Source organism: Chroicocephalus ridibundus, chromosome 12 (assembly GCF_963924245.1).
Source record: "Chroicocephalus ridibundus chromosome 12, bChrRid1.1, whole genome shotgun sequence".
NCBI classification, from domain to species: domain Eukaryota; kingdom Metazoa; phylum Chordata; class Aves; order Charadriiformes; family Laridae; genus Chroicocephalus; species Chroicocephalus ridibundus.
The window spans coordinates 18,413,184-18,433,260 of record NC_086295.1 but is presented as its reverse complement, the minus strand read 5'-3'; the positions used below and the strand labels follow the sequence as shown (position 1 = coordinate 18,433,260).

Sequence of the window (20,077 nt, the reverse complement as noted above, 5' to 3'; positions counted from 1 at the left end):
AATTTTTTTTAAAATCTTACTTTGTTAGATTTCTGCCAGGTCAGTGAGTTAAGAAACTCACAGAGGAGTCGGGCAAATGCTGGTTCTGGCTCAGAGCCCGAGCGGAATGCATGGGGGGTGGCAGAAGATGTAACCCTGCCCTGGGCACGAGGCTGCTTAAACCGACTCACATCTCACGGAACTGCACCTCCAGAGGACTAGGGAGGGTTTTATAAGCATCAGCAAAAGATCGACTATCAAACAGAAGCACAAAACCCAAACTGAGCCAACAAGTGAGAAAAGCACAGAAATCGATAAAAGAGCTGAGGGTATTTTAAAAAGTCGGCAATACGGTGTCTCTTCTGGAATTACGTTCAAACTAATTTGAGGTCACACGTGCTTCCACTAGGTAGAATACTGGACAAGGTACCAGAAACACCCACCCACGCGCTTGTTCAAGCGCCTCAATGTGCTTCATATTGCAACACCCTGCACTTTTGTTTTCCGAAGTTGAGCTTGGGTCTGAGCTCTCCAGTAGGGAAGGAAAAGAGTTTCCTTGAGCTAAAAATCAATCCCTGTTTTCCCCACTTACTTTGACTTTGCAAATTATGTACACTGTGATTTGGGGAAATGAGACACTTTGCCGAGAAGAGGTTTTCATACCACCACCGGGCACTAGCCCAATCTGAAGGGTACTCGCCTCGGTACTCCTTCAATCACATTAGTGATTCAAACGCAGGGAACGTCCACTGAAGATGGAAGCAACTTGAGGAACTCCATCTTTAAAAAATCTCAGCAAACAGCACTTTAAAAATTTAAGATGATGCTAAGTCTGCAAACTTCTCACTTTGCCCTGTACAAAGCCTTAGAGCGGGAGTGCTTAAGGCTATTTTGTTTTTTCTCCTGCTAGTTCCCAGGCAAGGTGGAAACCCTCCACCTGAGAAGCAGTTTCCCTCCTCTGCTTCCTCTGGTTAAAGCCTTTTACTTTTTTAAGGCTTTTCCCAAGGTCTACAAAGCAAGTAGCAGACACTACATTTGAGACAGGGGTTTCTATATTCGCTTTTTCAGCTACACATTCCAACGTCGTGCTGATCTCCTTTTCAAGATTACCTGGAGAGACAAAACTGAGTTTTACCCCCAGCTTCCCTATAGGTAATTCTATGTCCATTTTGCCAGTGAACTTTATTTTCTCTGAAACCTTGCCCTGTAGCTTTAGGACTTTTGTCTTGACCTATGATTGCAAAGGACAAAAACATTTTCAGACGTCACACGATTACAGCGCACATGACTTCCCTGTCACCTGCTCCTCTCCAGAAGAGCTCTCTTATCAAAGCCAAAGGGCAGCACGAGGCAGAAGCTTAATACACAAGAGCTTAGGCATCGTGCTTCAGATGGCAGCAACAGTCTCTGCACTTATAAGACACAAATGCTACCTTGAATCGGCAAAAAAAAGTTTTTTTCATTACACCGTTATTGGTTTGTTACTCTTCCAAACACGGAGCAGAATAACGCAGGTACAATGGGTACCAGAGCGCTCAGCGACAGAACAGCAGCTTTGCAGGCTGCGCCCTCTGCCCTTGCCAAACGTGCTTTCCTCACCTCCTTCCTGTAGATACGCCTTCCCTGCCCGGCGAGATGTCCCGCCTGTGTCACGCCGCCTCCATAACCGCTGCCCACCCGCAACTCCGCATGTTCTCTCCTGGGATGTGCCCACTGATCACATAGAAACGTAGTGCTGGCAAGTATCAGCCGCTTGTCATCTTTACTTCTCAGACCCTGTCACGCTCTGTTTCTAGTCTCTGTTCAGGCCAGCTTTGACACACCGCGGCAGTACAGCCTGACCGGAGATTCAAGGATTGTTGCCTTGCAGCTGTGTAACTCCAGCTATGGCCTGAACACAGCGCAGGGAAGCAGTGACAGGAGAAGGCAGGTGGAAAAGATGTGGCCAGGAGACAGATTTTTAATAAATGTGCAGCCTGTAAAATAAGGGAGATGAATGCGAGCGAAGATGACGATCCGCAGTTGTGTTTTGAAAAAGCTTGACAAAATTTAATTTTTACTTAGGGACTGGAAACTTTATCAGAGGTTTCTCTGAAGAGATTTTATCTTCTGCCCTTATTCGTGCAGGAGGTACCAAATAAACAGCAGCTGCAGCCGGCCTGCTGCAAATGGGAGCTCAACAGCAGAGGCACCCTCGCTCGCAGCAGCCTGCTCCCGCTGGCCGCAGGCGCAAAGCTGGTGACGCACACATGCCGAACAGCAGCGCGCTGCGGGGGACAGAGCGGGGACACGAGTCCTGTGCACGCAGCTATTATTGATCGACTCAAATAAGCTGGGAAACATCGCTTCAAAAACTAGCAGTTCCCTCCGGGCATGGATGAGAAGAGCGATGATGGGAGGAGGATCGGGAGGTACAGAGACCAGCGTGTAGCCGGTCAGACCAAAGGCTCAGCTAGCCTCCTAGTCTGACTTCAAGAGCATGTGCTTGTGGAAAAATAAAATAGAGCAAGCATGTAGTAATACTTCCTCAAACACTTGCATCTTGCAACAGTTTCCCTTCATTTTCCCAACATCCAACTATCCACAGGTTAAAAGAGACTTCCTGAACTAGAGGTGTGGTCTTCACTTTGACTCTCTCTTCTGAGAACTGGGGACTCACCCCCTGCCAGCTATGCCTTTGGCATCTGCCTCACCCTGTGACCAGAAAAGCCAAAGCTTAACGATGTGCAGGGTGAAGAACCACTTTGTTTCCCACCTTGTATCTGTTGGTTTTGCATGAGATCCCCCAGTCCTTGGTTTGGAAGGTGGAGAACAACTGATCCCATTCCATAGCCCATGGCAGTGATGACCTAACAGGTCGTTGCGATTCCCCTTCACGTGCCCCCTTCTGGGCTGATGTACCCTGGACTACCCAGCCAGTCCTGGTACAGCAGCTTTTTTCTGACCATACTCTTGTTCTCCAAAACTGCCCCGTTGCGCTCTATCCTTTCTGAGACAGGGGGGCTGGCAGTACGTCAAACACACGTGGGCGTACTGCGGATTTACATGGTAGCACAATGAGGTTGCTTTGTTCTTCGTTCCTCATAAACAAGAACTGATTTGCTTTGTTGAAAGCCAGGAGCGCCGAGCTGACATTTTCACTCATCTCTCGCCATGTTAATGTCTTACGCCTCCGGGTTATCATCGGCCCTGAGCCTGTCCTTTCATAATCCACTGTAGGATGGTTTTACTCAACGTGGATCACACTTTATATTTACCCAAAGGCAAATAAAGTTTGCCACTGCACCTTCCATCACTTTTTCCACATTGTTTAAGAGTAGATTTAAATCTATTTTAGCAGCACAGGTCCCAACACAGATCTCTAAGGTGCTCCTCTAGTGATCTCAAGCAACCGTGAAAATAATTACTGATCTTTTTTTCTTTTTTAACCGATATTTCATCCATGAAAGGACCTCTCCTCTGACCACATGGCCGACTAGGTCCCGTAAGACATATGTCTTAGAACCCCTTTTGGTGAGGGATTTTGTCTTTTGGAAATCCAAGTAGGCTGCATCAACTGAATTGCCTTTATTTATATGGCTGCTGACTCCTTCAAAGAATTCCAACAGCTCTGCAGAGCAGGACTTCTTCCCTTCACAAAAAAACACATTGACCCTTTTCCCGATGTTTATCTGTGTAATTCATCCACTATACACCGGGTGTTTTATCTGTCTGTCTGGTACAGCTGGTCAGTGAATTCCCAGAACTCCTGTGGGACCAGTTTTAAAAACTGTGTTAACAGGTGAAGCCCTGGAGTCCTTGCGCACCACAGCAGCTTCAGCAGAGGAGCATAACCTCTCACTTAAAAACTCAACTATTTCATCCTTAAACCCATTTAAAAATGGTGGGTTGAGATACATCCAGTCCTGGCAACTTGCTATAAAAGCAAGGAGGAGGCTGAGGGGAGACATCCTTGCCCTCTACAGCTCCCTGAAAGGAGGGTGCAGAGAGGTGGGTGTTGGCCTCTTCTCCCAGGGGAATAATGACAGGACCAGAGGAAATGGTCTGAAGCTGCGGCAGGGGAGGTTTAGATTAGCTATTAGGAAGAATGACTTTACTGGAAGAGTGGTCAGGCACTGGCACAGCCTGCCCAGGGAGGGGGTTGAGTCACCATCCCTAGAGGTGTTTAAGAAACATCGAGATGTGGCACTTCAGGGCGTGCTCTAGCAGCAGAGACTGGAGGTTGGTTGGTTGTGGTTTTTTGGTGTGTGTATGGTTGGACTCGATGATCTCCAAGGTCCTTTCCAACCATGAAGATTCTATGATTCTATGTATTTTAGCTTTTTTAACAGCCTCTGCAACAAGCACTGCAGTTTAAGGCAGGGTCTCCACAAAGAGCACTCCAGCACAGTAACCTCTGTGAGCTGCTCCGTGGCAAGCTTGTGTGCAGAAAAAATTAAATGTAGTTTTTCTGCTATGGCTAGATCTTCCCTGGGTCCTCCTTTCAGAGCCTGAGCAGCCTTAGTGCTCTCCAAACTCTCTCATCGTGAATAGTGCCATTTCTGACAGATTGAAACAGGACTATTCCCTCCCCCTCCCCGGCATTGCAAGTCATCTCTCAAAATCCCTTTTGCCTCCATTGTTCTGTTCATATATTTAATCTGCTAGAGTCTATAACCTTTTCCATTTTCTCCAGCTTTTTGAAAAATGCCTTTTTTTTGTTTTCAATAGCCTCCATGCCCTTCTGGTTTAGTCATGCTGGCTTCCCTGCACCATTTCTCACGTCTGCTGTGATAGATGGTGGGCATTTGCTCTCTGCTTAGCTCATTTTCAATAAGCTTCTCCATTTCTGTGAGGTTCTTGTTTTGAACTTGGAGTGCAAAACCAGTGAAGTTTTCTATGGTTTGGAGTTTTTTTCCCTTTTTCCCAAGGGTGTTGACCTGGAGCACGTTATGGTTCCCATCGCAGAGCAGGTCTTTGAAGACACTGTTTTGAACACATTTCTCTGCCCTTCTCAGAATCACATCAATGACGGCTCCTGATCCCCGGGGCTCCCTAACTTGTTGCTCCATAGAAGTTTGTGGCTAAAATGGAGTATTGGTGTCATGCCAGCCAGCCCCATCTCTCTAATCGACACAGGGCAGCTGAAGCTTCCTACCCTTGTGCTGCCTCCCAGCCTTGTAGCTTCTCTGATCCCCATCTTGGGCACTCACACAATTACAGACAAAACATCCAATTTCTTATTTAGGCCTGAGATTTCAGTCTAAGGGGAATCTAAGTTCCTCACTGACATCAGCTGGAGCCAAATCAGATCAACAAACTTCCTTTAACATCCACCTGCATCTTCTACCACCACTTGCATCTACCCTCTCCTTCCTGTACGCTGTAGCCAGGTATTAGTGTTCCACTGTCAGTGTCCACCGAGAGGGAACTCAGCTCTCTTCTGTGACCCCAGACAAGAATACAATAACCGCTGGCAGAAACAAAACAAACCGCAGATTTTGGGGTGCAGCTTCTTGTCACAGACTGGCTGACTCCATGATGAAGTGCTATCGAAAAGAGCGCTTCCCTCACGCCTCTGCCCTAACCCCTGTCCAGTGAGCTGATGGTCTCATGGAAACCCGTAAGTGGGAGCCCAGGGCTGGGTTCGCTGTCCCAAGACATTGGGAAACCAAAGCAACTGGCCCTGCAGCCACAGGATCTCTCATTTGGATGGAAGGTAAGCACTGCGAGTGCACGTTCATTGGCAGAAGCGCTGACTTGCCTTAGCTATACTGCTAAGATATACCGATACACCCTCAGGTAGGGGTTGGGCAGAAGAACAGAGAGTAGCCAGGAAAAGGCCACCAATGCTACTGACCATCTGAAAGCCCTGTCATTTTTGCTCTGTGCCTTATGGTCCCGGCTCCTGAGAACCACCGCTTTTAGGCAGAACCCTACACTTTAGAAAATGAGATGTGTGTGAACCATAAAGGTTCAGACACCGAAAAACGATAAGACACAACCCAACAACAGCTTTAAAACATTTGAGATTAAACACAAGCAGGAACTGCTGGGAGGTATTCCTTGCTGGGGTCAGACTAGACTGGGACGTTATCCTACTTGGCCGTAACATCTTTGACTGATTCTTAAACTGAGAAGAAAAACACACACCCAGTTACGACTGCCAAAGTCTAAATTTACTGTGGGACTGATTATGGGAAGAAGCGGGTGCATGCCCAGGTGGCAAAAGGTTCAAATTGGAAAACCCTCTCCGACTGCCACCCTCTGTCTCCAGCCAGAAAGGGAAGCAATGACAGTGCCACTGACGAGTGCCACAGAAACTTCCCATATTAAGAAAAAAATATTTCTGAGTGAGGGAATGAGGCACCCGCCAGCAGCTCCGGAGGCGCTAATGCCTTGAGCTCCAGAGGCTCCCAGGCAGCAAGCAGAAGTATTTGGGTGCCAGACTGCAGCAGTCCAAATTCCAGCCATGCTCCTTCAGCTTCAGGTCAGAGTATGATCCAGAGCTTAAGTTTTAAAAGTTATTAAAGTCTGAAGTAAATAATTTCACAGTGGGAATGATTAATGAGGAGAATTCATATTACCTGTGCTTTTCACAACTAATTTATTAAGCTTCTTTTTTGGCATTACCAGGTAAGTTTTACTCCCAGTGTGAAGCTGCTCAAAGTTCAAAATTAATTCCCTGGAAAAAACTGAGAATTGATTTCATTTGGATACCAACCATAAAGAACACATCCGTGAAACCCCTTCAAATTATTTTTTTAAAAAATTCAAATCTGGCAGAACACAGAGCAGCAAGGTGCCTGTTGCCCACATTCTGCTCAAGGCTGTCAAATGTCTTTACTAGTAGAGGGCTAGAAACATCTCAAAAAAAAAAAAAAAAAATTTGGCTTAAGGACATTCAGGTCCAGGTTCACTTAAGGCAAAGAAAATTGCCACTTTTCTGTGAGGTGGAAGAGATGCAGATTACTCACGTCCAGTTCTCCCTTTTTCAGTGACATCGCAGCTACAGCTGTTATTTACCCTACGTCATCTTTGCCAGTCTTGGCAAAGGTGGGGAACAATTGCAGGACGCTCCTCTGCCAAACCTGTTACAGCTATTAACCTCGGAGAGGTCAACGTAGAGATGACACTGTCTTGCTCTTTGCAACAGCTGCCCTCAAATTTCTACACGTTACTAAAACAACAACACTCTGCCCATAAGCTAAGGAAAAAATATTGTAAGACTGTAAACCATCACCGTCTGGTAACTCTTAGCATTACAGCACCACAGCCCGTAATGCAGTTGGTAGGTAAGTGCCTACCACATCCTCTCCATGCAAAATTATTTTGGAAACAGTAGAGCCGAAGGAGACGGCTGTGTGGGAAGCAAGTGTAAATCAGATTTAAAGCAACATCTTGAACTAAATTATTCATTTCCATACAGAGCAGAAATTTATTAATAGAAAACACGATGTGATCTATGCAAGCAAGCAATGGTTTCTAGTACTTCGTGTAATTGGATTAAGTCTTAAATTAGAGAAATGCCGGGGGAGAATCAAGAGCAGCAGAAGAACGAGGTGTGCAAGCCGGTCACACAAATACAAAAGCGTCAGGAGCCAAAGGTGCTGCTGGGCTATCCCCGACCTGCTGGGTTATACACAAACAAGCCTTGGCATGCTCCTAGTCCAAAGGCACACGATGCTGAAGGACAGACCTAGCGTGTATCTGTAACCCTTCCTAACACAGGGAGAAATGGCAACCCACCTCCAAAACTCGGATTCTGCTAGAGAACAGGTACCGGCTCTGCAGCCAAATGAGCTGAAGTCAAGCGACCCACAACAGGCGTAGAGAGGACAGGTTGGGTTTGCGCTCCCAAATCAGAGATCACAGACTCCCACCACCACACAACATTGAGACCAATAAGCAATTAATGACACCACCTACGTGCTGGAGATGGAGCAAGATGTGCTTCTCCATCTCCTTCCTTGCCCGTGTGTTACAAGAAGCAGTTAAAGCCACAATTTTCTTGACTGCAGTGAAGCATCCAATGCCAGGAGCAAGGGACCCAGCACAGACTTTGGAATATGTGGTGCTTCTTACTCCTGCTCTGAGGGTAAATTCCCCCTTCCCCAGCTACTGCAGGGAACTGGACCTGCCCAGATCTATAGTAGTTCAGGGTGAATTAAACCCCTTGCAGATCAGCTCTCATCTGCACAAGTCTGGCAGCAGGTTGTTTCTCCCAGCACTTTACACCACGATTTTGAGTCAGTAGAGAGCCAGGCTGCAGAGTTCCCCGTGGGCTGCAAACAGAACAGGTTGATGCCTCTTAGCGCTCTTCCATCCCCTGAACAGCGGGCTCAAGGCGCCACAACCTGCAGGCACATGGCCTTTGAAAGCCCGAATCCTACACAAGGAAGATCTGAATGTGCTAATACGCAGGCGGGTCTAAGAGTATTTTGTGTGACTGCTAGACCTCAGATCATCTTAACCCCTAGAGGCAACCGGGAAGATAGGCTGGGGCCATGTTTCCAGCCAAGGACAGTCCACCTCCTGACATGATGTGCCAAACTACATTTCTGAAGGCCATGAACATCACAAAATCTCCTGGAGAAGAGAAAGCAGGGCCATGTTCTGTGTCTCCGAAACTTCCGTGTCCTTGGGAACTAGAACTGAGTCTAGCTGCACTAAGTTATAACTAGTATTGCAATTACTCATTAGCTGCTCTGAAATACCATTCATGGGTGTTGCGTAGCGGATGGAAAGAAATCAGTCACTGCTCGCGGAAAGGCATCATTCATTTTTCTGAAGGCAGGAAGGAGGCAAATCCCTTTCTCAACCTAAAGTGCACACGTTTGCTTTGCTGTAAGAACCCACTGACAAGAACAAAAAAAGCACAGGAACTTCAAATACCACATCTGCATAATCAGCCTCTTTACCACACTGTTGTCACAAGCATACAGAAAGCAAAAGTAACGTTTAAGTAAAGCCCATGGAAGGATTGTGCTCATACATTAGAAATAGAAATCATGCTTCAGTCCAAGTCCAGCTAGCAAAAGCTTTCCAGAACTCAACACGGCAGTTTTATAGAAAACAGCGTTTTTGGATGGAAAGCCAGTGATGAGAGGAATCAGAGGAAAAGCTTCCCAAGAAATAAGAACCATGAAAAAAAAATATCCAAAATAAAATTCCATTTTAATCATTTTTAGCTTTACAGTATTTGTTGCTGTGATGTCAGCAGAAGTGAAAACCAGTACTTTAGTGGTGACACTAGTTTTAATAAGATTAGGGGCAGCTGCTAATTCAGTAGGCATTAAAAAAAACTTGCTTTCTAGATCAAAACATCTTCTGTGTTGTAATTAATTTCACTCTAGCACTTCCAACAAGAGAACAGAAGAACTCATTGTACAAATCAGAAGAAGAATGGTCCCCAACATCCTCGACAAAACATTTCAGTGCTGGTGAGAACGGCTCCCATTACTCACAGAGAAAGCAAACCCTTCCTCAAAGTGCTAACGTTTCATGTTTTTTCATTACAATAAACAGAAGATGCTTTAAAACATCTTGTATTCAATGCCACTCTGCAGCAATCACAAGCTGGCTTTAATGATTTCATTAAAAAATGAACACAGTTTCCATTCGCCATCCATGACATCAGCAAATGCACATGATAATAATCAATAATCTCTCGATAGCAGAATACCATCTCCTACTGCGCAGCAAGCAAAAATAAAGCAAAGAAATTGGGCAAGGATAAGCAGACTTTTAAAAATGCAGATAAAAAGCTTCAAACAAATGTACTTGCGGAAGAACTTCTCCAAAATTGAATGAGTAAAAAACATGGGCTTGTCGAAAAGCTACACTTCCAGTAGAAAACAGCGGCAAAAAATTTTCAATTCATTCTACATTTTCAGTTCATTCCAGCAATGCATAGCAGGCTGTCGTACAGGGAAACTTTAATTTCTTTCCTCCATGGGTTTACGCACGCCTTTTCTGCTCCAGCTGAAATCTGTTTACTTATTCCCGCCTCTTCTGTACCTTGTGAGCCTTCTACAAAGACTCTGCCAAATCCCAGACCCCTCTCCACCTCCCAGGGCCTCTTCTGCATGGCTTGTGCTGGAGAGCAAAACGCGGGGGTGGGAGGCAGCAGGGCGGACGTACAGCTACAGACCAGATCAGGTGCTCGCTTATGTCAGACCGAAACATACTGCAGGTTTATTTGGACAGTTTTACAAATACATCAAGCATATTCCCTCATTGGTATTGAAAGCAAACCACCTGGAAAAAGGGGAGAGATTTAGGCTAACACTGAACACCCACTTCTCCGAGCAGCTGAAGAGGGTCTGCAGATAATAATAAAAGCACAAGCACAGCTCTCTGAACTGCGTAGGTCACCACACCATCTGTCCATCAGCAACCCGGACCGTTTAATCCACCATCTGCCCACAAACATTAGAAGCCAAGCCTGGACTTCATTAGGGTCCATATAGCTTTCAAGTAAAATGTAGGTCTCAGATTTAGGTTAATACATTTTATTTCTGAGAATAACCTGGATTCATATTGATAAAACCCCTAAGCCACCATGCTTGCCCTCCTTTATCTCCATCGCAAATGGTTATCAGATTATGTGGGGGTTGTTTCAACTGATGCCCGAGCAATCTGTTATTTGTCAGGGTTAATTGCAATTGCTTGGAGATGAACAGTTTAAGAAAACCAGGGCACCTGTGTCTGAAAGTCAGCTGTATCAGGAAAGCTAAAAGCTTCTTCATACCACATTAGACCAGAGCGACACATTTCAGGCTCAAGAGGCTGCCTGCTCTGTTGACTTTGCCCAGATCGGATCCTGGCAGCTTATTCAACACTAAAAACAAACCCTCAAGGAAATTAACAGAAATTCACAACGGCATCACCCATTTTCCCTAAAGGAAGGACAGATCTTACAAGCCTTAAATACCCACGTCACCTTGAAAAGTAACGCACGCTTTATAGAAAACAGCACGGCCAACAGGCGCACCTGGCACTGCGCAACACCGAGTCGGTGACAGCGCTAACGGCATGCGCCTGAGCTGGGATTAAACTAAACACTTCTCCCAGCCATAAGCGTGGCTCAAGTACAGAAAACAGTCTGAAATTCCAGCTTCCAGACAAAAAGAGGTCTACAGGCACTGGAGGATGAACAAATGCGGTGGCAGGCCGTGTTACTGCTCCGTCTGGAAGGAGCTGGGATGGACTTAGAGCAAATCACCTCATGGCTGAGGGCGCAGAATATACAGGCTGAAATAACACAGGACGACTCACTCCAGTATGTCAATGTCTTGTACCGGGGAGCTCAAACCGGACCTGCACTGTCAACGGGGTGGCCACCAGTGCTGAGAGGGGGCACCCCCTTCCCTCGCCCTGCTGACTGACGCCTTGCAAGCACAGCCCAGGATGTGGTCAGCTCCGTGCAAAGCCACAGCTTTATCTCCATTTAAAACAGCTTTTTTTGACTACGATAAAAATAACGAGGTCTAAAATACAGGTCTTGCATCACTGACGCCGTGCTCTCATACTGCAAACACTACACTGTATAAGATAACACAATCCATCCCACAAACCCCATCAATTTTAAAACCCGCCAGACCCCTTGCAGGTGTTACTGCTGATTGAGAACTTCACTGCACTGTAACTGGAAACCATCTTCCAGTTACCAGCCTGCAGGAATTTGTGCCCAGTGTATGCCTATTCTTGTAAAATTGAGATCCTCCTGAAGGCTATTCCTCCCTGTAAAATTCTGGACAAATTAAACCCCCGACTCAGCCTAAGCACTTCTACATCTCCCTTTACACAACAGGATCTCCCTTCCTCTGAAGGCCCCAGCAAACCTCTTCACTTTGAATTCCCCCTTCTCAAACACTGGTAAGTAAAGAAACACCAATTTCGCAGAGGCCGGAATGCGGCAGCTGAATGTGCTTCGGCAGATTAAAAAGCAGCAGTAATTTTTCACAGGACAACAGAAGAGCTCAGCCTCCATGTTTAAGTACTGCTCCTGCTATTAGCAACGGAGGCAGAAAATCCGAGGACCCAACGCACCGTCTATCCCCTCTGACAGATTTCAAGCAGAGACTTAATCCAGCCCCTGGAGGTACTTCCCAGGTAGGACGGAAAGCCAAGGCAGGTGTGCCCTGAAACCACACCTTGTAGGGAGAGATGCTGGAGGAAGGTAAGGCTGGGACAGCATTTACAGTCACAAGAGACACTGTGTTAACTTCTTGCTAAAAAAAATAAACATTCTAAATGAATTACCAAGAGGGCTCCTGGAAGGAACATCTTGTCTCCTGCCCAACTGTTGCCATGGCCACCAGCTCACTGCTGATCTAAATCAAAGCACAGAGCAGCGACAAGGATGTCCTTCCCCGGCCCAGCGCTCCCCAAAGCCCCTCTCCCTGGCTGCGGAGCCGCTCGGCAGCTCTTCCTGCAGCTCAGCCCCCGGGCGGCCAGGCAGTCGAGCCACTAGCACTGGGACGTGCTGAGCACACTGGAGTCAGCGGTTGCAGCACCGTGTTTCTCTAGGGCTCGCACAGCTTCAGGTTTGAGCTATTTAAAGAAGGGTGCAAAGAGGCTTTACTTGTAGAGGGAAGGGTAGCGTGAAAAGGCAGCAGAGATGCACATCTCTGTTGCGTGGACTCCTTCCTACCTTCCTACTCCGTTCCAGCTCTGAAGACCATATCTGATCACAGGCAGGCAGGGCACAGGCAAACCTAGGTCTCTGTTGGGCCATTAGAGAATCCGCAGCGAAGGCTAATGCACTCAAGACACTCGGGCACCGTATTTATCTTCTCTCCAATCACGGCAGACAGGCCTCGATAGGCAGTGCCTGTGCTCCCTAATGCTCTTACTCAAAGGCATTGCACCTATTTTTACCCATTCCCCGTCCAACATGGGAGCACACTGGACCTCTGGCAGAGATGGAGAAGATGCAGAAAGACAGATGGAGACAAGACAGTATAGGAAAGCGTTTAAACACATTAACTATCTTTATTAAAACAGAAAGGCCATTGCATAACATGTGGCCACTTCTAAGACTAGACACTAAAGTTTCAATGTGCTAAGATTAGTAATTTTTATACTTACAAGCTTTAAGAAACATTCAAACTCACAATGAATCAAGCTAAAGCGGTACAGTGACGCGTGCCTGCCCAGATGGGGGGTACTTTCAGTGTCTGCTGGAAAAAATATAAACTCCCTTCTTCAGACTCTATTTATTATACTCCTGTTCTGCACAGCCTTGCAGAAGGTTTTCTGGAATCATCTACATCAACAGACTTTTAATAAAAGCTATCACGTGATGTTGACAGCTCTACCTCCTAGCCGCACCACTGGTGTAATACAGCAGCGAGAGCCTGTGTCCTGTGCGATGCAGAACTCTACGGGCACAGCAGCCTCCTGCAGCTGAACAGAAAGAAAAGCCACAGGCTGCATATCAGCATGCTGAGTGGGAAGTCAGCAAGGTAATCTGGCACGGTAAACGAGCCTGTGCTCTACCAAACGCACCACCTAATCTCAGTGCTGTGCTCCGCCTAACAAAGAAGGCATCTTCTTCTTGGATGCTTGTGGTGCAACCACTCCTCTAAAAGGATTATTCCTATAGCAACCAGAGCGATCAGGCTCATCTCCGCACTACTCTGTCAGGTGAGCAACCTCCCAGAAAATGACCACAGCTTCGTCATGCCAGGGCCCAGCAAAGCAGGGGTGCTCTATCTGGGGCAGCCCGGTGACTTTCTTCTCCTCTCAACATAGACAGAGCACGCAGGCTCCTCCTTTCCTAGCCAGCGAACCAGATGGGATGTGACAGAGCTGCAGCTCTTCAGCATATTGCACGTCTCAAAGAAACGGCTTTTCAGGAGACCAGCCATCCTGGGAGCCTCAGCAGAGCAGTTCAGGTTTGCACCTCAGAGCTCAGAACAATGTGCTCTGCATGAAAAGGTGAAGGGTAATTTCTGCCAACTGGACATATTCAATTCTTATTGATTAAACCTTAACAGGAGTTAAAGCTAAGATACAGGGCTTTTTCATCTGTCTCTCTCAGCATTACTGATGGGTCATGGGGAGTCTGCACACAGATCCTTTTCTCCTGCACATTTCTTACCTGACAGTCGAAGTCCTGGAAGTTGCGAGCTGCATTCTGTTAACAAAAACCAGGGGAAAAAAAAAAAAGAATTAAAAAAAAAAAAAAAAAAAGAATTCAGCACAGTACCCCAGAACATCCCCAACAATATCACCGAAATTCCCCTCGACGACCTCTGCTCCAGCACAGCCTAGCCTGACTGCGGTCAGGACAGCAGCGAGACGTGAGACCCGTACAAGAAAACTCCAGGCCAGTCCTGCCTGTTACTACACAGCAAGTTTGCCGGGGGCTGTCCCAAGGCTGCCAACTAAGGAGAGTACCTGCGGTCATAGCGGAGAGTTGAGAACATTCGAGCAGGGACACAGGCACATAGGAAGGACCCTGACCAAAGTCCTTCTGGGTCCCCATTATCTATTTGAATGTCTCATCCATCTTTGAAGGTCTCATCCTGGTCCCCATTATCTATTTGAACGCAAAACTCTTGAAAGGATTACTGCTAAAATCTCACAGTAATGAGCACGAGGGTCCAAGCTATGCAGGTGGGTACTCTGCAGTAACTGCTCGGGGGGGAGGGTCTTGTTCCACAGCAATCGCGGTGACCTGTAAGCTACTGAAACCAGAGCACTTGGGAACTGGGCTCAGCAATTCACAACTGACTTTTCCCAGGGGGTGAGACCGCTCACACAGGCGAGGGCGGTGAGTACAGCACACATCTGGCGTACTGCAGATTTGAAGGTCTGCAGCAACTTGTCCATATGACAAGCTTGGTGAGACTCTGGCTCTGGCCACAGAGTAGGTGACTCTACTGAGTGCTGTCAAACGCTGCAACAGGCTGAGCGAATCATTTAACACAGGACTCTAGCTTATGCGTTTTAGGCTTAGCGCCTTAGTGCTAAAATTACAACTAGGACCACGTATGCACAACAGAAACACCTCAAATATTTCTTCTGGTTGAGCACCCTAACTCCTCTCCGTGTGTAAACAAATGGCCATTTTCCTCCCCCCAAAGCGCTGCCACATTAGCAAGAACACAGGTGGCTACCTATGCTCTTCAGTCTGGCATGTTAAAGTTGAGACATCTGCAAATTTGTTTTAAGAATGCCCCTGGTGTTAAGTATTGAATGTGACATGGCACAAAGCACCAAATCCTCAGGATGGGCGGGGGGGGAAGCAGATCCCTCTTATTTCAGTTTGAGATCCTGAAGTTAGTTGAGACTTCTGCCAACTCTGGCTGTGCCTCTTTCCCTGCTCTGTTAAATACAGACAGTAGAGCCTTCTCATCTACCAGGTTGTAAAGAAGGTCAATTCAGTCAACCAGTGCCACAGTGATTAAGGACTGTAATAAAAAAAAAAAAAAAAAAAAAAAAAAAAGAAATGAGAAACTTATGTACCCAGCACTGGACTTGGATGGTGCATGCTAAGTAAAGAAAAGGCTGATCTGACTTTGCACCGAGAAAAGCAAGACTCCCCGGCAGGGAGCCGGGAGGAAACCACGCAAAGCAAAGAATGAAGGTTTGCAACTGCGCTGCTTGCGGTCAGGGTACACCACCACGGACAAGCAGCGTGGGGGCTACAGGCCCTGGCTCCTGGAGACTTGATTCTAACACACCAAAATCTTTAAACCATTAATCTGTTAATTATCTTAACTTGAGAAAGTCTAAGATTAAGGCATGTTTTTCAGTCCTCTGAAGGTGTGATGGCTGCACCTCAAAGGCAAAGAGCTCGCTGGAATGACCCAATCCAGCCTAAGGGCCGTCCATTCAAGCTCCTGAATTAAGCTGCTGCATTTCAGTAATTTTTCACTGAGGATATATTACTAGGAGTCAAAAGTGCCAGAATGTGGACCAGCCAGAATAATAAAGTGTCATCGGGATCAGTTTTCTGATCAGGTTACAGGCACTACTCTCGTTTTCTCTCTCTTTCAACTAAACAGGAACATTTGAAGTTGGATTTTCTTTCCCAAAGAAAAGTCACTGCAAAAAGTATAATGTCACTGCATTTTAGTGAGCCTGAATGAGCTGAACATATATAATCTAATGTATTTTACTTCCCTACACTTGCTATTAGGCTTAAGTTACACACAAACATAAGAGCATTTGTATTCTTTAAAAGTCAGGCTTGTAATTTTCTGCTGACTCATATTTGAGAGGAAACAAAGTCTGGACTCGGTGGTGCCCAGCGTTCAGGTAAGCGAACGAGATATGACCCGTTTCCATTTCCTCCCAGGCACTTCCACTGGTTTTAGAGTTTGAGTACTAAGAGACCAGAGCCGCCCTTCTCTGGAGAGCAGCCTGGGAATCTGAAGAGTTCGTGAGCACTCACTCATCACCTTAAGAGATTTACTGTGTTATTTCTGGCCATTAATCCACGCTGGCTCAAACTCCTACCTCTAAAGTGGGTTGGTCAGTAAAAATCTTCGTGAACTGCCAGGTCAGTACTTTTTGGACCCTGATACCCTGCACAGAACAGCATGTTACGGCACCACACCCATACGCTCCATAAACTATGTCTAAAAAGCACATGTGTATTATTTCAAGCTTGACGGCATTAATAAGGGCCGGATCTCAAAGATGGTAGCTCCCTGAGGCATTTCCTTTGTTAAAGCAGTGTGTAAAAAGGAGAGCGACAGCACTTCTCTTCCCACGCAGTGCTGAGCATGGTTCTGGAGCCGCTCTACGCGTTGTTTTGTTTTTTTCTACTGAGACAGTATATACTTCCTGTAACTTCCAAAGTGAGTCAAGGAAGCCAAATGTGACTTTGTATGTGCCCTTCTGTATGCTAGTTAACACCACCGGGCTGTTTAGGTAAACAGAACTGTCCCAGCTACTGGCTATCTCTAGTGGCCGTGCAGATGACACGACGGCGGGGACCTGATGGGACTGATCAGGCAATACTCGACAGAGAGACTAAAAACTTATAAAGTGAAAACCACTTTGTTTTGGCAGGCTTCAATACCTCCTACTTAGGTCAGCTCACTGGAGCATGGGAAATCTCCCCTCTCATCCTGGTTTCAGCTGAGATAGAGTTGATTTTCTTTCTAGTGGTTGCTGCGTTTTCAGGATTGTTGTGAAAGGAATGTCAATGAGGCATATTGTTTTCATTGTTGCTAAGTGATGTTCATACTAGTCAAGGACTTTTTTCAGCTGGGAAGGAGCACAGACAGAACAACAGAATGGCCAATGGAATATTCTGTACCACAGATGTCATGCTTGGTACAGAAATGGGGGTTGGCTGGGGGGGCGGGGAGGAGTCCTCGATCTCTGCACAACCAATTCACCAGGCAGTGAGAGTGACTTGTGTCTTGTATATTCTTTTACCTTTATTATTATTATCATTGTTATTTTCCTTTACTGTTCTATTAAACTGTCTTTATGTCAACCCACGAGGTTTTTTTCCCCTTTCTCCTCCTTTTCTCCCACGTCTCCCTACCTTTCTTGGGGGAGGAATGGGGAGTGAGCAAGAGTCTGCGTGGTCCTAGTTGCTGGCTAGGGTTAAACCACGACACCTCCAACTCAAACATGGAAAATCCTAGGAGAACCATGAGCAAGAGCTGGGGCACTGCATTAGGAAGCTTGTCTTCTGTAAACGTTGATCTCTCATTTTGAAATCATAAACTGTTTTCAAGGCCCTTCTGCAGGTCTGCACTGATTTTGTTCTTTCAAGGCTCACTCTCCCTGGAAACACTTGAAAAAGCTATGTTTAAGCTACGGTGGAAGCCTAATAGTCATCATTAGGCTGTAAGAATAGGCAGCCAGACTGCAGATTTCAGCTGAATTTTTAGATTTTACAGATACTAAACAGATATGCTAGCACACTGCAAAAATAAGAAAAAACTAAGCAGCACAGAATGCTTAGCGGAGCAGAATTTCCAAGATTTTACCCATTTTGGGCAGGAGTCTGCACTAGACAGCGCAGTCCTCTGCAAGCACACAGCAAGCGGTCGAGGTACCATATCCCTTCGGCAGCACAAGCTAATGTTTGACGTCAGCCATTAAACAGCAAAGCACTGGGAACTGCTTCGCATAGCACCAACCTTGGTTGTTAGGTATGGACAGTAACCAAAACACATTGCTCATCATCACAATTTGCAGATGCAAGATTCTAGATCTTGTTGGCACGGCCCACAATGACTTACACACTTGCAGCAATAGTATGTGGCAGAACCCAGTGAGGCTAGGGCTCTCCTAAAGCCCATATGGCTTTCTTCCAAAGCCCAAAGAAGACAGAGTGAAAGCCTTAAAAAGCTGCCGCTATAAAATGATTTTCCAAACTTTTGGTATTGCATGAATCTGGACTGCTCTGGCTAGGCTCTACAGATATTAAAAAGAAATGGCTCTCCATTACTAAATTCAGGGAGACGGGGTTGTTTTGGGGGTCAAAACATGAAAAAATAATTTAAGACAAAAGATTCTAAACAAAAAAGTAAAAAAAAAAAAAAAAAAAAAAGAAAATGGGATACAATCCAAGGTTTCTCTAACAAGCATGAACTTATTAGAGGTTCTACAGCTCCTCCAGGTCAGGAACAGTATCACCTTTGTAAATTCTCAGTACAGGCACGACATCCTGTTTGGCTGTCATGACTCTAAACTTACCTGAACTGTGGTGGGCCGTCTTTCCCTGAGACTTCGGAAGAGTATAGGGTGGTGGATTGTCAGAGTGGGGAAGCATTTACTGTTTTTCAATACTTAAGGTACCTCAAGCTGTGACAAGATCCTGACAATCAGGGCTGCTTGCCAGCCAAAGTCAGCCAGAGTACACCTGTGGGAGCAAAGGAGCAGCTAGCATTACCTTGTCATTCAGGAGAGGTTTGATCTCTGTCAACTGAACATCCTGCAGCTCGTCCATGGTGCTCTAAGTGGAGCCAATTAACCCTCAAAGCAGCAAAGGGGCGATTCTGAAACAAAGGCATATTGTTAGAAACAGTATTACAAGAGATGCTAGCCAAAGAGAGCTTTAAGATCTTTCATTAGACTTGTATATGCTCAAACCGAAGCCTGAAAGTCTAAAAGAAGCTGGTTCTCGGTGCAACACAAAGCACCTGTAACTGCAGAAAGCAAACAGCCACGCTGGCACCGAGCGTCTCAGCTGTGTTACTCCTCACCCTGCACATTGCCTGGCCCGTTGAAAAGCTGTCCCTGAAAGCTCAGGCCTTTCTGCTCAGAGCCTGGATCCCCTTCCATGCATTGCTGGTATTTCAGCCACAGTCTGCAGGGAAATGAACTGGAAATGACAGGATCAGCAGAGTGAAAAACTGCGTTCGATACGCGGGAATGCCAACACCTCGCTGCCATGCCTGACACACACCTTAACCACAGCACCCAGCCACCAAGCACAGGGCTGTGCCCGTAACGCACAAGACACGCAGCCAACGCTGCGCTTGCACAGGGGAGACGGAGGTGTGGAGATCCAAGTACTGTGTTGGCACAACATAAGACAGCCCAGAACCCACGGCAGCCCTCGTCTTATGAGGCGGGATATGAAAATGGGCCCCAGATAGCACTGGTCCAGTTGAACACGTGCAGAGTAACACTGTTAATTGTGCAGCCCAAACAATCATTCTCTATCGGGTGGTGCACAGTCATCAAAGGAAAGAAAAAAGTGTACACAGCAGTACGTGAGGTTGCCATATGTCTATGGGAAATCACCACTGCCACACAGCCAGGGAAGAAATCTTCTAGTGTAAATACAACAACGAGGACAGAGCAAAAATATGGCAGAGTTTACCAGGGATTTAGTTTTTATTCTAGAGGCTCTACTGTGTTTCTAGACAAGAGAATTTCTAGCGCAGGCAGCTGCAGCAATACGAAGAGGGCTCCGGCAATAGATGATCATGCCTGGTAATGCAGGTTATTCGGTTGTCCAGGAACGCTATACATATTACTGTAGATGAAATAAAAGTAGTTGTGGACATAAGTAGGGACAGGAACAGGCATGTGGTGGGCTTCCTGGGTGTTAGCTGAGTGTGCTAGAAAGAGACTGTCAAATACTGTCACAAATCAAATTGTCCAAGATAATACTCTGCTGCTAACC

General features: G+C 46.3%; 1 protein-coding gene across 5 annotated transcripts in view; it reads right to left on the bottom strand.

Annotated features, from left to right (window-relative positions):
* The window catches only part of NDRG3 (NDRG family member 3), a 62,849-nt gene that overhangs the window by 15,658 nt on the left and 27,114 nt on the right, over positions 1-20,077 (bottom strand). For 3 of the 5 annotated variants that reach the window (XM_063349779.1, XM_063349777.1, XM_063349781.1), the window contains one exon: positions 18,836-18,941. In XM_063349779.1, the coding sequence (XP_063205849.1) occupies positions 18,836-18,892 (57 nt within the window). In that variant the 5' untranslated portion in view covers positions 18,893-18,941. Of the gene's footprint in view, positions 1-14,068; positions 14,105-18,835; positions 18,942-20,077 lie in introns of all 5 variants that reach the window. The other 2 variants (XM_063349776.1, XM_063349780.1) reach the window with 1 other exon arrangement.